The sequence below is a fragment of the Phyllostomus hastatus genome, unplaced genomic scaffold (genome assembly GCF_019186645.2).
Source record: "Phyllostomus hastatus isolate PE091 unplaced genomic scaffold, TTU_PhHast_1.1 phas_contig_283, whole genome shotgun sequence".
NCBI classification, from domain to species: Eukaryota; Metazoa; Chordata; class Mammalia; order Chiroptera; family Phyllostomidae; genus Phyllostomus; species Phyllostomus hastatus.
In genome coordinates, this window is record NW_025333833.1 from 4498682 (window position 1) to 4519719 (window position 21038).

Genomic DNA, 21038 nt, shown 5'->3' on the forward strand with positions numbered 1-21038 from the left:
CGTGGGTAGATCGTTCTGTGTGGTGCCGTTGTATTGTCTGGACGGGGCCTTACTTGGGCACATACGTACCAACGAGCTTGGTAAATCCAAATACGAACATGAAACTCGGTCATTGTAGTCATTTCATTCCCAGCGCCTTCGATGATTCTTTGCAGCGGAATACGAATTCCTTGTCTATGGGAGTCCCACCACCTCCAGCCCCTATTCCGAGGTTTAATTGGAGTCTCCCTTGACTGGTTATGAAAGCCTCTTACGAGAAAGCACTGTCATAACTAAAACATTCCTTTACCAGCCAGTCACTTTATTGTTTCCTGCCCCAGCCCGCGGAACACGACCGTCTTAGGTAAGGTAAGACATTTTTAGCGTCCGTTTGTGTTCTCAGCGTTTTTTCTCCTCAAAACCCTTTTCCTTCCCCAGCCGCCCCGGGCTTCCTGTTGACCCGCCGGCGGAGCGGAGGAGGGCGAGGGGAAGAGGGGGATTTGTTTTTGAGAACTCAACTATCTATAAATGACTTCCTCTCGTTCGGTACATCCCGGGGCAGGGTTTCGTGCTCAAGCGCCTGCTCGCAGGGCCCCTGTCCCGGAGGAAGGAACCGTGTCATCCCTCGCTCATCCTGTGCTCGGAGCCACACCACCGCCGCCGCCGCCGCGGCGGGCATTATCTCCTGTGGCTCCCGGCGTCCCTCGTGCCGCTCTTCCTGAGCCTCATAACTCATGTCACCGATTTCCGGCGCATACGGAGTCGGGGTTTAGAAATATGAGACAATTTAAAAATTGCAGATGCACAGCCTCGCTGCGTGAGCCAACATCTGCAACTAGTTTGCGAGATTAAGCAAAATAGCTGCTCTGGATGACGGATGCTTACCAGGGCCTCCCCACTCCTCCTCATCAGGAACCGGAATGCCTGCCACTTGGATGGCCCTCGCTGTTGGGTGGACAGCGGGCTGCCCTCCGATGCGCACCTCCGTGCAGCAGGCTTCCGCGCGGAGCACGCTGGGCGACGGCCCAGTTTCAGTTAGCCGCCACGAAGGAAGTCAGCGAGAACGTGGGCAGTTCAAGTCCACCAGTAACCACAGTTCTTCCCTAAACTGGAGTCCAGCATTCTGTCTCCCAGATCTTCACGCTGAGATTCCAAACAAGGGGAGCACCTCGCAGGATTTTCTTTTGCTTTGTTTTGTTTTGGTGGAGACGCAGTGACACCCGGACACCTCACCCCCTTGCTCCCTCCCAGCCACTCACAAGTGCTTCCTTACCTGGAGGACAGTGGCCACACGGTGCCATCGCTCATCTGTCCCCGGCCTGCTTCACGCTCGTCCTGTCCCCGACACCCCCGAATGCTGTGGGCCAAGCAACAGTGACCTCCAGGCAGGGTCATTGTGGTCCAGACTCTGTCCCTGCCGCGGCTTTGGATGTGCTCTTTCCTGTGCCTGCAGCATCTTTCTTATTTTTGCCTGAGCAGCAAGCATCTTCCTCATTTTCTCTGGGTTACATAGCGCTTCCCGAGGGGTGCTTCCCCTGCCAGCTCTGCATGTTCCCGTGGAAACAAGGGCCTCCCCGACCCAGGGCTTGCGTGCCTCCTGGCTTCCTGTCCTTCTCCGCCACTTGCTCATGAGCTCCGGGAGGTCAGGGGCCTTTGTTGCCAAGTCCGCTGCTGTATTTTCTGGGTCAAATGTACTATCCGTTCGTGATAGGTGTCTACAAAACCACTGTTGCGTGGAGGAAAGAGTTACGTATTTAAAAGCCTGGCAATGGATGGCCAGCCCTGTCGGTGGGCTGTGGAAAGAATGGCTCATAAGCTGTGATGTCGACATTTGGAGGGGAGCATCTAGACTGTCTTAAGGCTGCCTAGTAACTTGGTTACTTTTTGTCATCTAGAGGGAAAAAATGGGTCTGAGACAGAACAGAGTTGTCATTTCAGACTTGCCTGTGGGGACCACTCAAGTTTCCCACCCAAACTATGTCTCCAGAAAAGTGATTACCTGTAGCTCTGAAATAGGATTCTGAATGTATTCCGTTCCAGCCCTGTAATGAAACTGAATTATACCTGATTGACATTTAGGGCTAACCACTCAGCTGTGCGTTGTACTTAGGCTCAGCAGGGGTTGCTATCATTCAGATAGGGGAGTTCTTCACTCATCACCCTTGACCTTTACTCAGATGTCTCCCAGACCTTGTGACTGTACAGAACGCCTGCCGTACATTTACCGAAAGCTGCTGGTTTGGGTATTGCCCTGGTTTGAAGCCATTGTACCAATAATTCATCAACCACCCTGAGATCTAGGGCAAGTTCAAGTATTCCAAAGGAGCATTACAGCACGGTTCGTCTCTTCTTGGTAATAACAGCTACCATTTATTGAACATTTACCTCATGCCAGACATGCTGCTGAGGACTTGAGGTCTCTGTCCGTCTCACTTGACCCTTGTAGCATGAATTGGAGTTGATCAGCTCCAATTCTCAGACGAAAAACAAAAGCAGAAAAACGACGCTCGGTTAGATCGTTACTTGCCCAAATTCACGCAGCAAGGAAATGGCAGAATAATTCAAAGCAAGATGATGTAAGTGCTGCATTTAGACGGAGAAGAAAGTACATGGCAAAGAAGGAGGAGGCCCATACCTGCTCCATACTGGCGCTTCTTTATCATTCGTTCCATCACAGATTGAGTCTTTTTTCTCTTGGAGTGTTCCATTACCGAGAGATTGCTGTGTGCATTTATATTTCTACCTGTCACTCCCTGGTGGTTCTGGTTTCTCAACAACCACGTTGTAATCAGAGCTACCGCTTTCTGAAGGGCCGTTTTGGAAAAGTCAGTGTGTTAGGGACTTTGTTCTTCAAAACCCTTTCCCCTGAGTGACTGCGTGAGCACACGGCTTGTTGCTTCTCTTGATGGGCCAGAGTTTCCAGGAACTTCTCTCAAACGGGTTCTCTGTTGGATGTTACGTTTTCTTCCCTGGCCAATTCTTTGTTTTGCCTCGTTTCATGTCTGCATCCAGGAGACGCTGTGAAGTTACGGACCCATCATGTGCAGTCAGAGTGGCGTGGGAGGCCTTCCACTCTGTCACCCGCCCCTCCCGACCTGGCTGCCTCCCTCCCCGCCAGGCCACAGGGACAGAGCCTGGCCGGGCTGTGCGGCCAGCGGGTGTTAGCAGAGCCACGGTGGCGGTTCAGATAGTGGGTGCTTTCACGCCGGTCGTAACTGGCTGCTGCCCCAGGTGCCTGCCTGTCATCAGAGATGCCGAGGCTTCTCTCTCAGGCCCCCCTCTGCCCCACACTCCCCCGTATCCATAGTAAAGGCAGAGGTTTGGTCCAGAAGGGGCCTCCCATACCCTGCTCTAGCCCTGGGACCCCCACACCCCTTCCGACTTGTCAGGTTGGTGCCATACTAGTTGTTAACTTGTTTTAAAAAATTGTTATTGAGAAAGAGGAAGGGAGAGGAGGAAAAGAAGAGGGATTCATTGATGGATTGATTGGTCATTTTACTTATTTATACATTAATTAGTTGACTCTTGTATGTGCCCTGACCGGGGATTGAACCTACAACCTTAGCGCATGGGGACACAGCTCTAACCATCTGAGCTACCCGGCCAGGGCTAGGTGTTAAATGTTTTTAATATTATCTCTTCAATAACCTCCATGGTACCCAAACCAGGGAATATTTCTTTTTACTCTGAACCCCGCTTTCCTTCACAGCAGCATTAGACACTTTCATCCTTCTCTTATTAAAAGAGTTCTCTTCCCAGGATGCCGTATTCTGCTTTTGTCCCGCCCTTCCAGCGCCTCTCTGTCTCCTTGGTAGGTTCGCCCTCTCCACCCGGCCGTGACCTGTTGGCGCCCCTCAAGGCTCAGCCCTGGTCCTCCCTTCCCCCCAGGCTCTCACTTTGTTATCATTTCCTACCTGCGGCCTCACTGACTCCCGTAACCAACGGTCCACACGTCTGTGTATCTGACCGAGGCTTCTCCACAGACCGGACCGTGGTTCCCGTTTCGTGTGCAGAGGACGCGTCCCCTCCCTACAGTGGCCTCCTCCTCTCTCTCTCTCTCTCTCTCTCTCAGTGAGTTTGCTCCCAGAGCAGGTCCAGCGTCAGAAACTAAACTTGGGGCATCACCCCCGGCAGGCACCGCCTTCCCCTCCTCTTCTACCTCCACTTCCTCATTACCTAATAATTTTCTTCCTAAATGTCCTTCAAATGTGCCCACTTCTCTAAATGTTCCTTTCCACCCCTCTTGTCAAAGTGGGCACCGTCCGTGACCCACGATCCTGCCCCCGGGACTCTGTCTGACCCCCTGCGTCCTTCCCCTCCCTCCAACCTCGTCACCCAGCCACAGCTGGAAGCAAATCTGACGTGGCTGCCCCACTTGAGATTCTTCGGAAGCCTTCCATTCCTCTGAGGACAAGGACCACATTTCTTCACATAAGCCACACACTGAGCACGGTTCTCCTCCCCGCCAGGATGGTCTTGCACAGGCTCACCCCTGCTCCCTGTGCTGGGGGCGCCCCGCCTCCCACTGCGCCCCCTTCAGAGTCCATTGCAGGTGCTGGACCCCGCAGCACGTGGCTCTCCCGCCACCCGTGGGGCCGGAGCTGTCCGCGTCCCGGCGGCAGCCACCCCCGCGGTCGAGTCACACTGATCTGTGCAAGTCTTTGCTCAGTGTCTGGCCCCGTTTGTCTGTCAGCTCCATCAAGTTCGGGGACTGTGCCTGGTTTTTTTGTTTTGTTTTTATTTTTCAACTTAGCCTTGTCTTTCCAATGCGCGGCCTGACCCAGATAAGGGACTCACTAGTTTTTGAGTACATGCGCTCACAGAAGTCCACGAAGGTGCTTCTCTCTCCCTCTCTCTCCCCCCCCCCCAAAGAAGCTGTCCAAATTATTTTTAGGACAGCGTCCAAATTCTACTCAGACCCCGCTAATTGGGCAGTATCTCTTCCTGTGTGTGCGTGCGTGCATTTCTGCCCTTGCACGTGAGACGTAGACGACGGGCTTCGCTCTCACTCTGTTTTGTATCACTGGGAATCTCTTCCACATGGAGGGCCCCCGTGAACTTCAAAGGCCGCTGCGCACATGGAACAGATACACGGGAAAAGTGGAAAACGCGGAGCCCTGACTTTCATCACGGCTAATGGCCCGGGGCCCGCAGAGGTTTAGGTGAGCGGGCTGAGAAGAAACAGCCCGCTCTCGGCGAGCCCTCCGGAACGGCTGTGCCTGTGGCGGCGGCAGTCACGGCGAAACGGCAGTCAGGAGAGTGCTGGGAAACAGCGGGAGGGGAGGAATCCCTTAGGAGCAGTGTGAGAATCAAGATGACACGATAGCCCAGTGAGCACAGAGACAGGCAACGTGCATCTGTGAGGGGGGCTGGGGTTCCGGGACAAGGGCCCAGCGGTCACTGGGGCAGGGTGAACGGGAGACGTGGACACAGCCTGCGTGGGGCCCTCGTGGAGGGGGCCGGCCCAGAGAAGTGGGCGAGGGCTACCTAGAGACGCCGTTTTATGAAGCAGCGACTTGGAATTCTGCTTAACTTGCAACATTTTATTTACATGGTTCGGGTTTAAACTTACACCAGTGTTTTTAGGTAAAGCTTGGCTTTTGCAGAGAAAACAAAGCTATTATCGTTTTGGCAGCCGTATCATCACATGAAAAGGGGATTTGATATGAATGTAAAATGTCGGTTTCTTATTTCCAGTCAGTTTTTCTTGCACACTGTGAATATGTTCTCAGTCCATCAAACCGGGTCCTCATTTAAAGTAGTCTTCTTTCATCATGGTCATTTCTTGTGTAATATTCCAGAATTCTTTCTCTTCATGTTGTGCTGTAGAGTTTTCACTAGCGGGATGTTTGTAATCCTCCTCAATGTTCCGACATGCTGTGTTCATTATGCACTAGAGGGGATCTCAAGAAATGGGGGGGGGGGGAGAGAGGAAAGAAAGGAAGGAAGGAAGGAAGGAAGGGAAGAAAGAAAGAAAGAAGGAAAGAAAGGAAAGAAAGGAAAGAAAGCTATTTGAAGTAACCAATAGTGTGATGGCAACTTGCATTTTTAATAGCATGAATACTGTAGGGAAATACAGGACAATTGAAGGAGGAAATAAAAATAACACTGTCTCATGAGGAATTTACAATCCTAGTTAACATTTTGGTGTACATCGCTGTCTTTTTCTGTCCTTCCATGAACAGATACCACTGAACTAATACCATATGTGTTAACACTCATAGGCACTGGTACAAGTCCTTAATACTTACTAACTCATGACCCACACACCAGTTCTGTGTTATTGTCCCACATTCCGTAGGAGGACGTGGAGGCGAAGAGACTCACCAGTGTCACCCCGCCAGCAGTCCACTAGGAGGCGAGTCCGGGAGTCAGTCAGCTCTAGACCCCGCCCAGTGTTAGCACCGCTCTGCAAAAACATCTTTCTTCCCACATCGTGTAGTAGGTGTTTTTGCTCAGCTTGCAGTCGAACAGATCAGAGGAGCAGGAGGCTCACACTCTGTTAACCAGTGTCCAGGAAGGCGAATAGCTCGTGTCCCGTAGCTACAAGGAGCAATACTACGACTAGCATCCTTGTCTGTGTTGTGGATTAAGGGCCGGGTCTCCGCAGTCAGACCTCCAGGGGGATGTGATACTGTTCAGGTGCCGAGAGGCTCAGCCCTCTGCAAGGCGGAGCAAAATGGCAAACGTGCATGAGCTCCTGTGAGGAAGGCCTGTGGCTTACACGCACGGACTTGGCCGTGAAACAGGCACCTGAGGCAGTTTCCTCCCCTGTCACATCAGGAAAACATTACGTGAATTAAAAGAAAGAGTCCACGTGGAGCTTTCAGCACAATGCCTGGCTCAGGGTAGTGTTCAGTATTGTGAGCTATTGTTTTCGACTTTGGACTCCTAGAAGTGGAGTCGAATCGTATTCCTCTCTGTGTCTGTCTTACCGCGAAACTGTGCTCTGCTTTCCTAGAAAGTCGAAACCGTGAAAAGGACATCCAAACCAACCAAGGTCACTCAGCCAACTCATGCACAGTAGCATTTTGTAGAGTCTTAAGAACAAATCAAATAATATTTCACCCAGTATTTGATTATTTTGTGCCTTGTTTTGACTATTCTTTAAATCCCCTGAGCTGTGCTTCACTTACCTGCTTGTAGTCACAGCTTCTTTACCCCAGACACGGGTCAGTGCAGCAGATTGAACACCTGCTTTTTCACGTGTGCCAGCCCACTGATAAGACACACCCAGGTGTACGTGCCGTGGCCCCCTTTGTGATCCTAGGGACAGGGCACCTGGCACAGGGCCTGGCAGTGGTCCACCACGGACATTCATAGGTACTGGTCAGCTGACTTAGCAACACCTTTGAACACTTTCCTGAACTAGATGTATGACTCAAAACTGTGGGCGTGCAGCCCTCCCTTCCTGCCTGTGTTGGAGCATGTGCTCTCTGCGGGTGGCTGGCCCCTGAGAGGAAGGGGGTGGGGCGGAGAAAGGACTCAGACCACACTTCCCTGTTGAACCTTCGACAGGCCCCAGCCTGAGCAGTCACTGTACCCCTCCTGGGGGGAAGGAGTGAGGACACAATAGGAGTGCCCCTCCATCCCCACCCCTGGGCAGCCTTCCTTAGCCTTTCCCTGCCTTTCATCCCATTGGGTTTAATGGTTAAGCCAGGTTCACCAGGGGCGTGGCCAGCCCTCGGAGGAGGGAGAGGTCGATAGTCTAGGGGCCCTGTTCCTTGCTTCTTGAAGCCGCTCCTCCAGAGCTCCTCGTGGCTCCTTGGAGCATCCTCCTGGAACTTCCAGTGGATGGAAGACTCTAAATTGGGTCAAGACAATGCCCAGGAAAATCCACGCAAAGGCCAGTCTGTACCCAAGGTTAAGTGTCGCCTCCTTATTTTATTTCTTGTTTCAAATTGCATCCAGCCATATTGTTGCTGTTGCCTATCAGAGATTCTGCAGTGATCAAACACAGCATCAATCTATTCTAATATACACTCGGTATAAAACATCAATGAAATAGACATGTGTTCAGCGTGACTATGATCCCCTCCCACTAGGAAGTTCTCAGAAATTAAAGTGCGAAGATCGCATTCCCAGAGGAGTTTGAAAAGCCTAAGGTACTTAGGGACCCTCAAGTTGAAGTCTTCCCCGGGTCTTACTCGCTTGGCCTCAGCCAGAGGGGCTCTGCTGTGCTGTCCAGGTGGACTCGGGGCCCCTTCATCGCCGTGTCCTGAGCTGGCCGCCCTGAGAACAGGCTGTGCCTCTGGGCTCCGGGGGTGAGGAGTCCCCTGCGACCCTCCCTTACTTTGTAAATAAACCGTAGAGTAGGACACGAAAAATAACCTCAGAACTAGCTCCATGTCAACCTTATCTAACAAAACACATTGACTTTCTAGTCTTTAAAGCAATGATCCCAGGCGACATCGGTGTCCCTGGCCCCCTCGCCTAGCTGCAGTCCTGAGCCTAGCTGACCCTCAGGGGCCTGAAGGAGAGAGGCGGGCAGAGAAAAGCTTCCTGGGTCTGGCCCCTCCGGGCTGCCCATTTTCTCTGTTGTCTGCGAACCCCTATATGTAGTGGGGGAAACCTCTCCCTGGGAGGGAGTTTTGTGCTGTGCACTTACCATTAAGGGGGCACCCATCTAGACAATCTTAGAGAGTGCTTGGGACACTGTTGTGTGTTTCCAAGTTCAGGGCTTTGCATGGGGCAGCCCCTGTCGCCAGGTCTTATGTATGTTACCTTTCTCTCCTGTGTGGCATATTCAAAACCTCATCATTTTACTTTGCTTTGTGTTTTCCCTCCCTGCCCCTTGTGACGTCACTTCTTGATCTAAGAAGGCCAGGCCTCTCAGGGAAACTGTCTCCCTCCTATGGAATTAATCCACAGCCGGTATGAAAATGTGTGCTGGGGCAGGCCGTGACCCTTGGGTCTGCGAGTAAGCCCCAGGAGTTAAGGTTAGCTGTCCGCAGTCCCCTCCTCACCCTGGCTCTGGGTGCAGGCGCACACTGAGAGCTGCTGACCCAGCCCTTGGGATCCCCTCCCTGGGCCTGGAACTAATCCCTCGAAGCTAGACCCTCGGGAGTGCTCTGTGATACTTATGTGCCTCAGCCGCCTCACTTTTAAAATTGGTACATTAACTTCTGGCCAAGATGGAGGTGTAGGTAGACACTGTGCCTCCTCACACAACCAAGATAGGGACAACAACAATTTAGAAACAGAATAACAACTAGAACTGATAGAAAATTGAACTGTATGGAAGTTAGACAAACAAGCAGTTAAAATAGACACGTTCATCCGGACTGGTAGGAGGGGCGGAGTCGGGCAGCTGGGTGGAGAGGGGTCAAGGAACAAAGAGTGTTGGGGTCGGCATATGGCGTCCCGGGGTGTGTAAGACCGCAGCGGGAGGACCCAGGGTGCGCAAGTGGTGGCTGGCGGACCCCGGCCGAGGGGCGGCAACCGGCAGACCCAGCGAGGCAGTGTTCGTGAAACAAGGTACTGCATGCAATCCAGGGTCCCAGCACCAGGAAATAGAGCCTTGGGGCACTGATTGAAAACACCTGTGGAGGTTGAGGCACAAGGAGAGACTCCCAGCCTGACAGGAGAGGTTGTTGGAAAGACCCACGGGGTGCACAAGCCCACCCACATGGGAATCAGCACCAGAAAGGTCCAGTTTGCTTGGGGGAAGCAGTGGAAGGGACTGAAGTCCCATGGAGAGTGGAGCAAATGCCATTGTTCCCTCATGGACTCCACCCCCACATACAGCATCACAACCCAGCTACTGGGGTGCCCTGCCCTGGTGAACACCTAAGGCTCCACCCCTCATACGTAACAGGTGTGACAAGACAAAAGAAAAAAAAAGATGGCTAAAACAGAAGAATAGATGAAAGCTCCAGAACCAATACTTTTAAGTGACTGAGAGCCAACCTATCAGATGCACATTTCAAAACACTGGTGATAAGGGTGCTCACAGAATTGGTTGAATTTGGTCACAAATTACATGAGAAAAAGAAGGCTACAATAAGTGAAATGAAGAAAAATGCACAGGGAACCAATAGTGTTGGAAAGAAAGCTGGGTCTCACATCAATGGTGTGGACCAGAAGGAAGAAAAAAACATACAATCAGAAAAGAATGAAGAAATAAGAATTCAGAAAAATGAAGAGAGGCTTAGGAACCTCCAGGACATCTTTAAACATTCCACCATCCGAATTATAGGGGTACCAGAAAGAGAAGAGGAAGAGCAACAAATTGAAAAGTTATTTGAACAAATACAGGAGAACTTCCCCAATCTGTCAAAGGAAATAGACTTCCAGGAAGCCCAGGAAGCTCAGAGAGTCCCAAAGAAGTTGGACCCAAGGAGGAGCACACCAAAGCACATAATTACATTAACCAAGGTAAAAATGAAGGAGAGAATCCTAGAAGCAGCAAGAAATAAGGAGACAGTAACCTACAAAGGAGTTCCCATCAGACTGTCAGCTGATTTCTCAAAAGAGACCTTACAGGCAAGAAAGGGCTGGAAAGAAGTGTTCCAAGCCATGAAAGGCAAGGACCTACATCCAAGATTGCTCAATCCAGCAAAGCTTTCATTTAGAATGGAAGGGCAGAAAAAGTGCTTCTCAGGTAAGGTGAAGTTAAAGGAGTTCATCATCACCAAGCCCTTATTTTATGAAATGTTAAACGGACTTATCTAAGAAAAAGAAGATAAGAAGATAAAAAAACATGTATAGTAAAATGACAGCAAACTCACAATTGTTAACAACCACACCTAAAACAAAAACAAAAACAAACTAAGCAAACAACTAGAACAGGAATAGAACCACAGAAATGGAGATCACATGGAGGGTTATCACAGGGGAGTGGGAGGAGGAGAGAGGGGAAAAGGTACAGAGAATAAGTCGCATAGATGGTAGGTAGAAAACAGACAGGGGGAGGGCAAGAATAGTATGGGAAATGTAGAAGCTAAAGAGCTTATGACACATGGACATGAACTAAAGGGGGAGAATGTGGGTGGGAGGGGGTGTGCAGGGTGAAAGGCAACGAAGGCAGGGTGATGGGACTGTTAGAGTACAAAAGGGGGGGCCAAGGGCAGCCGAGGCAATATACTACCCGAAAGGAACCCCCCAGGTTTGTTATGTCCGCTGCCAGAGGAGAGACATCTCTCAATGCCCGAGATTCGTGAAAAGGAAAGGAATTTATTATTCATTTGAAATAACACAGACTAAAGTTCCCCACAAATGCACACAGTCCTCCCAGCACCCTCCACATGGCAAAAGGGAGCACTTCCAAAGCCTCGTGGTCCTAACCAAGACACCAAAGCCGCGTGGCCCTAAACAGACGCGTGGTCCCAAAAAGAGAGACGCCCAATGGCTGCTGTGCCTCCGTTTAAATCCCAGTGCCAGTCTCCCTCTGCAGCCCCATTTCCGGCTCCTCTCACAATGGGCCGCAGCTGCCCGCATTCTGGGCAGGTGTGGCCCTGTGGTGTGGGGCCAATTATCTCCAAGCTCTTCTGGACCCTGTTACAGATCCCTATTTGGGGCTCCCCTCTTGGCTGGACCCTGTTACAGGACAACTGTGATAGCATAATCAATAAAATATATTTAAAAACCAAACAAACAAAACAAATAAAAGTGGTACATGTCGTCCTGACCAGGTGACTCGGTGGGAGCTTCATCCTGTGCACTAAAAGGTTGTGGGTTCAATCCTTGGTCAGGGCACATACCTTGGTTGTGGGTTGCATCCCTGGTTGGGGCCCTTTGGGAGGCAACCAATCGACGTTTCTCTCTCTGCTCCCGCACCCTCTCTAAAATCAATAAATACAGCCTCAGGTGAGGGTTAAAAAAAGTAGTATATTTAGGCTCCCTCCTGCCGAAGTCTTCCCTATAGTCGAAGCCTTGCCCCAGGTACACTTGCTTACAAAAATCTCCACCAGCCAATTCCAGAATAAGCCTTCTGCATCCTGAGGATGCCCACGCTCCCAAAGGTGGTGAGCAGCTGGCTGGTGCCTTGGCTGGGTCCCGGCAGTTCCGGGCATTGACCCACGCAGGCCCTGCGGCGTGTGAGCTACCTTTACAGAAGCAGTGACTCACTCATCCACGGACACAGCCTCTCCATAAGCGTCTGTCATCTACCAAGATACAAATACCAAATGCTCAGTGGTTTACAAACTCCTCCCGGGTGAGAGCAGTTAAAAGCCAGATGCAGAGTGAGAAAAAACTTGCATGATCTCCCATAAGCAAGGCCAAGGTCAAAACGCCCTGCTCACAAATAAAGTTCAAGACGCAAAGCCTTGGCCCCACTGGAACTTGTCCACATGCACTTTTTTTGTTCTCCTCATCTGTTGATTCCTTGTCTTGTGTATTAACTTGATGACTCAGTGTGCTGGCCAGATGTTGAGGTGTAGACTTACCCCTAATGTACAGGTTTTGCCGACCCTGCAAGGCCATGACCCCTTACAGCATGAAGGGAACAAACGCAGACACCCACTCTCGGCCGGTCACTAAGCGAAGGGCCGGGCTGTTGCGTTTGTGGCTCTTGCTTTCAAAGTTTCTGTATTTGGCATGAGAAGCTTGGAGGTTACCCATGGTAGTAAATTTAAAAAATTGGTTTGTTTTAAGCCTTACAAACAAGAACATGCCCTTTCTGCCCTCCAGGTCCCTCCCAGTCGTGGAATCACGGGCTTGCTCGCTCTTGTTTACTCGGGCACTCAACACAGAATTTGATACTCAAGTACTAAGAGGCTGCAAGTGGTTATTGTGCTGAGTGTTGATGGATTTATTGTGGTGTGTGACATTAGCATTTCAGATCGTCCTCTGTGAGGGGATTCTGCAATCGGTCCCATTTGTCTTGACATTCTTGGGAAGTTTTATTCGTCTTTGTCTTCTTTTCTCACTTGCTTGAATGTGTTCTATTCTGTCCGTTTCCCCTCAGTGTCCTCACCTCCTGTGTCCTGGCGGTTTTTCCCGAACGCATGCCTCCTGCTGGCTCGTTCCACCACGTGCCTTGGTTTTGTGCTTTCTGTCTCCCTCGGTTCTCTTCTGCAGCGTACGTTGGGAATTGTTTCGTCTTGAGTCTTATGTCGGGCTGATTGTCGTTGGGGAAAACCCAAGTCCATTTGTGGCAAATAGGCTTCGCTGTTGGAAAAGAAAGGGCTGGGGTTGGGACGGAGTGTCTTCAGCTTTCTGTGACAGCAGCTCACTTGGTGACGGTGTTCAGTGCTGAACACACGTCCGCGGGTGTCCCTGACGGGGTGTGCCCTCACCCCCTGCAGCTGTCATCCTCTCTCCCCGTCTTCTCTCCGAGAAAGCCTCTCGCAATGCACATGGCGGTAATGTCGCAGAATGCAATGGTCTGTTCTAATTAATTTTTATGTCGACTCTTTACAAATGTGACTGCTAGTAGTCATCATAATTTCCATAAAGCTCAATTAAATGTATCCACGGGGTGAAACGATGTTCGGTAAATATTATGTTTCGGTTGTAACATTCAGTTTTCCTGGAAACAGTGGCGCATCTTTGGGAGATGAATTCAATGGTACCAGTAAAATCAGGCAATTTATTGTTTCACATCATTGTCAGTCCCCTGGACTCCATTCTTGCCTTTATTTACATAGTATCTGGGGTGGTTTTTTTTTACCTCATTGGTTTCTGCGGTCCTTTGATTTTCCTTTTCTGCCTCTCTCTCGGCTCCTCCGCCTAGACTGACTGTGTCACCCCCTGAATTACTCTCTTGCCCCAAACCTTCCTCATCTTTACGCCCACGTACTTAGGTCACTTGGGTTCAGACGTTCAGAACCCCGGGTCAGTTCCCGTGTGTCTGCTCGGTTTTTACATCAAGAGTGCGGAGCGCAGCTGGAGGCAATAATGCAGCTGTGCCGTTATGTTCCTGAAAGTTTATGATCATTCTCCTCTTTCAACCCGTTTTTAAAAGACATTATTATTTTAGAGCAGTTTTAAGTTTACAAGGAATTGAGAGGAAGGTACAGAGGTTTGCATATGCCTCTCCCAATGTCAGCATCACTCACCAGAATGATAGTTTTTTTAAACCAAGAACGAATCTACATGGATATATTTTAATCACCCAAAGTCCCTAGTTTACCTTAGGGTCCACTCTTGATATTGTGCCTTCTATGGGTTTGCACAAGAGTATGATGACATGTATCCACCGTGATAGTACCACACAGAGTATGTTCACTGCCCTGAAGATCCTCTGTGCTCTGCCTGTCCATCTCTCCCCCCCCCCACCCACCCCTGGCAACCCCTGACCCTTTGTTGCCTCCACGGCTTGGCCTTTTCCAGAATGTGACGCAGTTGGAATCATGTAGCATGTAGGCTTCTCAGATGGCTACCTTTCACTCAGTAATAATCATTTAGGTTTCTTTTGTGTCTTTTCCTGGCTTGGTAGCTCCTTTATTCTCAGTGCCCTGTAATATTCCACCATCCGGATGGACCACAGTTTATCCATGCGTCCCCCCGCTGAAGGACATCTCGGGTGCTTCCAAGTTCCGGCGATTATGAACAGATCTGCTGGGAGTGTGCTCACGTGCGCGTGTGTTTTCAGCTCCTTGGGGAGAAGACCCAAGGAGCACCGAACTGTCTTCTGAAGTAGTTGTACCATTTTGCATCCCCACCCTCTTGTTCCACATCCCGACCATCATTCAGAGCTGTCCATGTTCCGGATTTTGGCCATTCTCATAGGTGTGGAGTGGTGTGTCACTGTTGTTTGAATGTGCATTTCCCTGATGACATACGATGCTGAGTGCCTCTTCCTGTGCTTGTTCGCCATCTGTGCATCTTCTTTGGTGAGGTGTCCGTTAAAGTCTTTGGCTGTTTTTTCATCAGGTTGTTTTCTCATTGAATTTTAAGGGTTTTTTGTTGGTATTGTTGTAAATTGTGGATAACATGCCTTTGTCAGATTGGTTTTTTGCAAATACCTTCCACTGGTCTGTGGCTTGTCCTCTAATTCTGTTGATATTGTCTTTTATAGAGTAGAAGTTTGTAATTTTAAGGAAGCCTAGCTTATAATGTATTCCCTTCATGGGTTGTGTCTTTGGTGTTTTCTCTGCAAAGACATCACCATCCTCAAGGTCACCTGGATTGTCCCCTATATTACTTCCTGGGGGGTTTCAGGGTTGTGTCTTGTCCACCGTCTCCCACTAATTCCAGTCACGCTGACTCTGCTTCAACTACCGTCCGTCCCACTGCTCTGCCCTGTCCGCGAGCCTTCGGGCCAGCTTCTCCCACCCTCGCTCGCCTGCAGATAATTTAGTCTCTTTTCTTACCATGAATGCTGGAAAGATCAAGGTCAACCTTCCCAAACGTTCTGCCCCCTCCTCCAAAGGACCTGCGCCCGCCCTCGCCGGCCCAGGCTCGCAGGACGAGGCCGCTCCCGTCCTGGGCTCTTCGTCCCATCCACGCCCGCCGCCTCCATCCTTGTCTCGTCTCTCCTGTGTCACCAGCCTCTCCCTCTCCACCACTTACTTCCCCCGAGCAATAATCACACTCAGTTGTTGCCATAAAAAAAACGCCCAAAGTGGAAAACGGAAGCAGCAGCCCCGTGTCTGTTCAGTTTTGTGACTTTAACTGTCTTCCATGCTGCTCTGGAAGGAGCTCTTTATCGTCATTTGTCTCCATTATTTCCTTTCCTTTGCTTTTCAATCCTAGGGACTCGGACTGAGCCCACCCCCACCCTGTGACGGGCACAGCTAAAGACACTGTGACGTCTGTGTTAGGGGCTGAATCTGACTCTCCCAGCCACACACTCCTTGAACTTCACCTTGCCGTGGACTTCCATGAGCTCGCTGCTCTTGCTCCTCTGACATTGCTTTGCACGTTGCTGACCACCTTTTAAATGTTGGTATTTCCCCACGATCCTTAATGAGCCTGTTTCACTCAGTGCTGAGCAGCACCTGTGTATGTGCCGATGCCATGCACGTCAGGTGTCAGGTCTCGTCTTCAGGTGTCAGGTCTCGTCCTCAGGTGTCAGGTCTTATCTTCAGGTGTCAGGTCTCGTCTATGTGCATTTCCCGCAGGTACATCAGATTCAGCGTGGCCTCGGCCGAATTCCTCATCGGCTCCCCTACCTTTCAAACACATGGGCCTCCTCCTCTATTCCTTTTGAGCTGGTGGTCCCAGGATTTTCAGCATCTTCCAGAGTGGCACAACGTCCAATGAAAACAGAAGGGAAGCCATGTACATAATTTATAATTTTCTGGTTGCATCATTAAAACTGGAGGGAAGCAGGTGAAATCATCTTTAAAAATAGATTTTTATTAACCCAGTATATTCAAGATATTATTTTAGCCTGCGATTGTTGACCTTAAACAAAGAGACAGTCAGATAATTCTCCAGCAACATGGGTTTCTCTGGGAACAGCAGAGAATTGCAATTCGAGACATGTGGTCTCGTGGTGAACCACACGCAAGTCCAGAGAACAAGGGGGCGAAACATCCCTTCGTAGAGGGGAGCTCAGGGGGGCCGCTGCAAAGCAGAGTCCATCGGAGGAAGCCGGAAGTTTGAGGGGCAGTGGCTCTTTATTGGCTGAGCTGTAACAGCCTCTCATTGGTGGAGTGGGTCCCAGGTGAGGGGAAGGTCCTCTTCCTTCCTGCCGGAGCGGAGTAGAAAACGTGCCTTCCTGGTGCGGAGGGAGAGCTGGTCTCCTCCTGCTGGGTTCGCGACCCTGAGCGGGAGGGCACGGAGCCCCTCCTTCCCCAGGCCCTCCCGTCCCCAGTTTGCATGAAGTTTCTGCTTATCGTTCATCACATGATCAATTTTAAAACTTTTAGTGAGATATTTTACAGTTTTCTGAACTAGATGTTCAAAGTCCAGTGCGCATTGTACTCTTGCTGCACATCTGAATTGGCACTATTCACTAAGATTCAGTAGGTGTTACGGCACGTGGCTCCCGTAGAATGCACTTCTAGAATCTTCACCTTCATGAACCCCCCTCACCCAGCCACAAGTCCTGTTGATCGTATCTCCTGGGCAGTCACCCAGTAGGTTTATTTATTTTCTTCCTCACTGCATCCTGGCTTTACGCACGCCTTGGTCGTTTTTCGCGTGGGTGATTCCTCACATAAGCTAGCTTCTCTGTCCCAGGTTAGCGTGCCAGATCCACCCAAGTGCAGGAGACTCCAGTGGAACATCCACTGACATGTGTTTTTAGCTAGAAAGTAAGAAAACAGGAAAGCTCTATCCATGTTCAATGGACATATTGATGCCAGCGCCCTTGCTCTGTATCCCGGGGGAGTTAATAATCAAATTATAAAGGTAACAAAAAATACATTTCCCTCACAACATGTGAAATACCTAAAATGTTGTGTATTTTATCTTTATGTCATGCTTTCACATTTCTTTGTGCACTTCCATATGAAGCACATCATTTACTAACACAGTGTTCACGTATACCCAAAGATAAGTTTACACGTGTACTTGACGGTGATTTGGGACTGCACAGGAGTGAGGCCACGACAGGGTGGGGTCCCATTGGTCTGCACCCACTCTGCCTGGACCCCCCCACCCCGGGGCCTCTCGGCCTCGGTCTTGACCCCCCCTCACATTCTCTGCACTCAGTGGCTCCTCCCTAGTTTCTCTTGCTTGTTCTTCGTAAAAAACAAATAAGCAAACAGACTACTTCCTGACGTGGCTCAGTCTGTTTTGCTCCCAGTCTCTTTAGAACGACCAGTGCTTACAGCTTCCTAAGCTGTGTCCAGTGCCGCTGCGTTTATTCTCTCACTGCACGAAGTTTTCGTCAAAATCCTGTCTTTATGGCCCTGCTCTTCCCACTGAACAAACAGATTCTCGAGGGCGGGCACTGCAGCAGCGTCATGAGTTTCCGTCTGGATTTATAATCGGCTCGCAAAACCTGTGTGTTGAACTCAATTCAAGACTCTTCTCAAGGGAGCCAGGCTGCTCATCAGTGGGCGACACAGCGATGTGCTCATTGCCGTTGGTGAAGCATTTGGAAGACTTCCTCTCTGTCCAAAGATAGCTGATAAAGTAAAATAATAAATATGCTTTCTTTTTTAAACATTTTTTCAGTGGGGGGACACTGGTTAATAAAGTTACATAGATTACAAGTGTGCAATTCTGTTAATCAGTAGACTTTCACCAGATACTGTGATTCGTGTGCTATTTGTAAGCCTGGTAGGGTGGGCGGCATGTCAGTGCGAGATGGCGTGCCCAGCTCCTTCTTACTGAACAGCAGAAGTCGTCATTTGCTCTGAGGTCGGTGGAGTTTTTGATTGTACGTGTACAGACGGTGGTTCTCAGACTTCAGTACGGACATGACTCACCGGGGCACATGTCCGAATGTAGACTCCTGGGCTTCCCATGTACATATTCTGGCTCGTTTGGACTCGCAGGTGACCCACAAATCTGTGTGTTTAGAAAGCATCCCAGTGGTTACAGTATAGCTCATGGAAACCCTACTTTGAGAAGTACTGTTTTCTTCTTTCTGAAGCAGAGGGTGAGAAGGAGTGATTGCGAACAGTGGAGAGAACTGCGGAAGTCTGGGCCTGGGTGGGGTTCCGGGTGGCGGTCCGTGAAACTGAGGCAGAGCGCTAGAAAGGACAGTGGGCACCTGAGAGATGGGTGGCAGGGAGTGGAGGTGGCAGGGACAGGCGTGTGGAGAGAGGCTTTGAGGGTCTATCATGATAACCTTGACCTACTTCTCAGTTTTCCTTAGAGTTGACTTTTCTCCTTCAGTTAGAACACTTAGGCGCAATGTCAACATTACATCTGATTATCGTGGTGTTTTCATCTTTCTTTAGGAGCTGCCACCCAGTCATTCAGTAGTTCAGTAATTGTTAAAGTACTTCAGCTCTTAGAGTCCTGAACAAGTTAGGCAGAGCATAATTTTTGACGTTTGAAACAATATCATCCAATTCCATATAGGATGTCATTTCTGGTTCTCTGATACCAAAAACTATCCAGCACAGGGAAGATAATAAACTATGCCATGTGAAAGAATAGAATTTAATTTCACAACTGTGAGAAAAAATAGATCTCTCACTCAAATGACACTTATCAATAATTTCTATCAGTGATCCAAGTTGTTGACGTTTTAAAATTTAGAAGCCGTGTAAAGATTTTCATGAAGATGCTACATATGTTTTTAGTACAGCAGTTAACAACCAGAAGTAGATGGATACGTCTAGATCATTATAAAACTCCAAACTTTGATTCTAGCTCATCGTTTCAGCTCCCTCTTTCACGCAGCCGTCTCCAGAGCTGTTAACCAGGAGCTGCTCTGGGTCGGCTCCAGTCCTTCCTGCCCACCGTTGGGTGGCCGGTCTCCGCAGGAAGCCTGATGAGACCAGAGCGGGCGAGTGCGTGGGCCGCCGGGCTGGCCTGGGAGCAGAGGCAGTGGGCAGGAGAGTCCGGTGCTGTGCGTCGGTCGGCCGACGTATTTCCACCGTAGCCGCCCTGCCGCAAACGCGTCTGCCTGGCCCATGCTGTCCCCTTCCTCTCTCCTTCAGTCTTTCTGCTCCCGCCGCCTACCTACGTCCCGTGTTTAGATTTTGTTCATTTGAAGCCCTGGCTGGCGTAGCTCAGTGGATTGAGCGCGGGCTGCGAACCAAAGTGTCGCAGGTTTGGTTCCCAGTCAGGGCACATGCCTGGGTTGCAGGCCACGGCCCCCAGCAACCGCACACTGATGTTTCTCTCTCTCTCTCTCTTTCTCCTTCCCTTCCCTGTCTAAAAATAAGTAAATAAAATCTTTAAAAAAACCATTTTGTTCATTTGATGGAAGAGCCTTCCCTCTGGTTATTTGTATGTTTGGAAAGATAAATGACCTTAAGTAGAGGAACAGAAGTTGAACGTTGGGGGAAGCAATGCTGTTCTTACTGCACTTCGTACCTCCCTTGTTTTGAACTTGGCTCAGCACAAAGCCTGTGGCCTCCTGCGGCTCACCTAGAACTAAGCGCGCCTGGCCCTGTGCTCTCTTGCAGGTGATCCGCAAGGGCTGGCTGACCATCAGCAACATCGGCATCATGAAAGGGGGCTCCAAGGGCTACTGGTTCGTCCTCACGGCTGAAAGCTTGTCCTGGTATAAGGATGACGAGGTAAGGCGCGGAGAGTGACCGAGTTTCCTCATTTCCGGCTCGTCGCTAACCATCGCGCTGCTTGATTTTGAGACGCCGCTCACTGGCTCTCTCTCAGTGAGATCTCGGCTGGGCTCTCTGTTTCAGGAAGCACCGTTTTATTTTTTCCCCATGGGTTTTTAATTTTACAATATTCCCCTCAAATTTCTGTTACCTCTTTGGTGTACTCACGTGTCTGTTTACCTGAAGACGTGAAGTTAGGAGTCAGCACTGGGAAACTCCTGTGATGCTGGCAAGGTATGACCCAGTGAAAGAATTTCCGTTAAATAATGTGTTGAAAGGACTCAAGGCGATGCAGCATTATAACAGCGGAATGAATCGCACTGATGTGGAGTTTACAAAGTATTTTAGCATTGCTGCTGTGACATCAGCCTCAAGGGACAGGCTCTTGAAAATGTGCAAATCACTCGCCTTCAGGTTCCTGATAACTGTGTATATGGAGTCTGTTCTTTGAGAATTTCGGTATCTGGTAAAAGCATGAATTATGATAAGGTTGGTGCTCTGGTTCGTGTTAACGCTTTTTTGCTGTGATATACTGCTCATTTAAATCTGATAGCAATGGAAGCACTATATATATACATGTAATTCTTGCAGAGCCAGTAAAGAGCCATAACTTGGTGCAGTGTTGCTATTAAATTCGGAACGGCGTGGGTGGAAACGAAACTGGTATGTTGTGGAAATCCCAGGAGCTCTGGGCTGACCTGGGAAATGCTGATGCTGTCGAGGCCGCGTGCAAACACTGGGTGAGGACACCAGTCCCCGGGAGCACGGCCGTTGGTGGGAGAGCTCGTCTCCGATTCATCTGGCTGTGAGAGCGCGCGTTTCAGACTCCACAGTCCTTCCAATCCTGGCCTCGTGTCTTTTAAAAACACTGCAAAGTAGCTTTGTCAGTTGTCGGGGGAAAACGGTCACGTCTCACGCCGTTGTTTGGTTTCCTAAGTGCTTCGTGCACACTGGCGTGTTGAATCAAGATCGGAT

At 49.9% G+C, this 21038-nt stretch overlaps 1 protein-coding gene across 6 annotated transcripts in view; it reads left to right on the top strand.

Annotated features, from left to right (window-relative positions):
- Nucleotides 1-21038, top strand: part of DNM3 (dynamin 3) — a 369444-nt gene that overhangs the window by 149538 nt on the left and 198868 nt on the right. For all 6 annotated transcript variants that reach the window (XM_045838502.1, XM_045838503.1, XM_045838504.1 and 3 more), the window contains one exon: nucleotides 19908-20021. In XM_045838502.1, the coding sequence (XP_045694458.1) occupies nucleotides 19908-20021 (114 nt within the window). The remainder of the gene's footprint in view (nucleotides 1-19907; nucleotides 20022-21038) is intronic.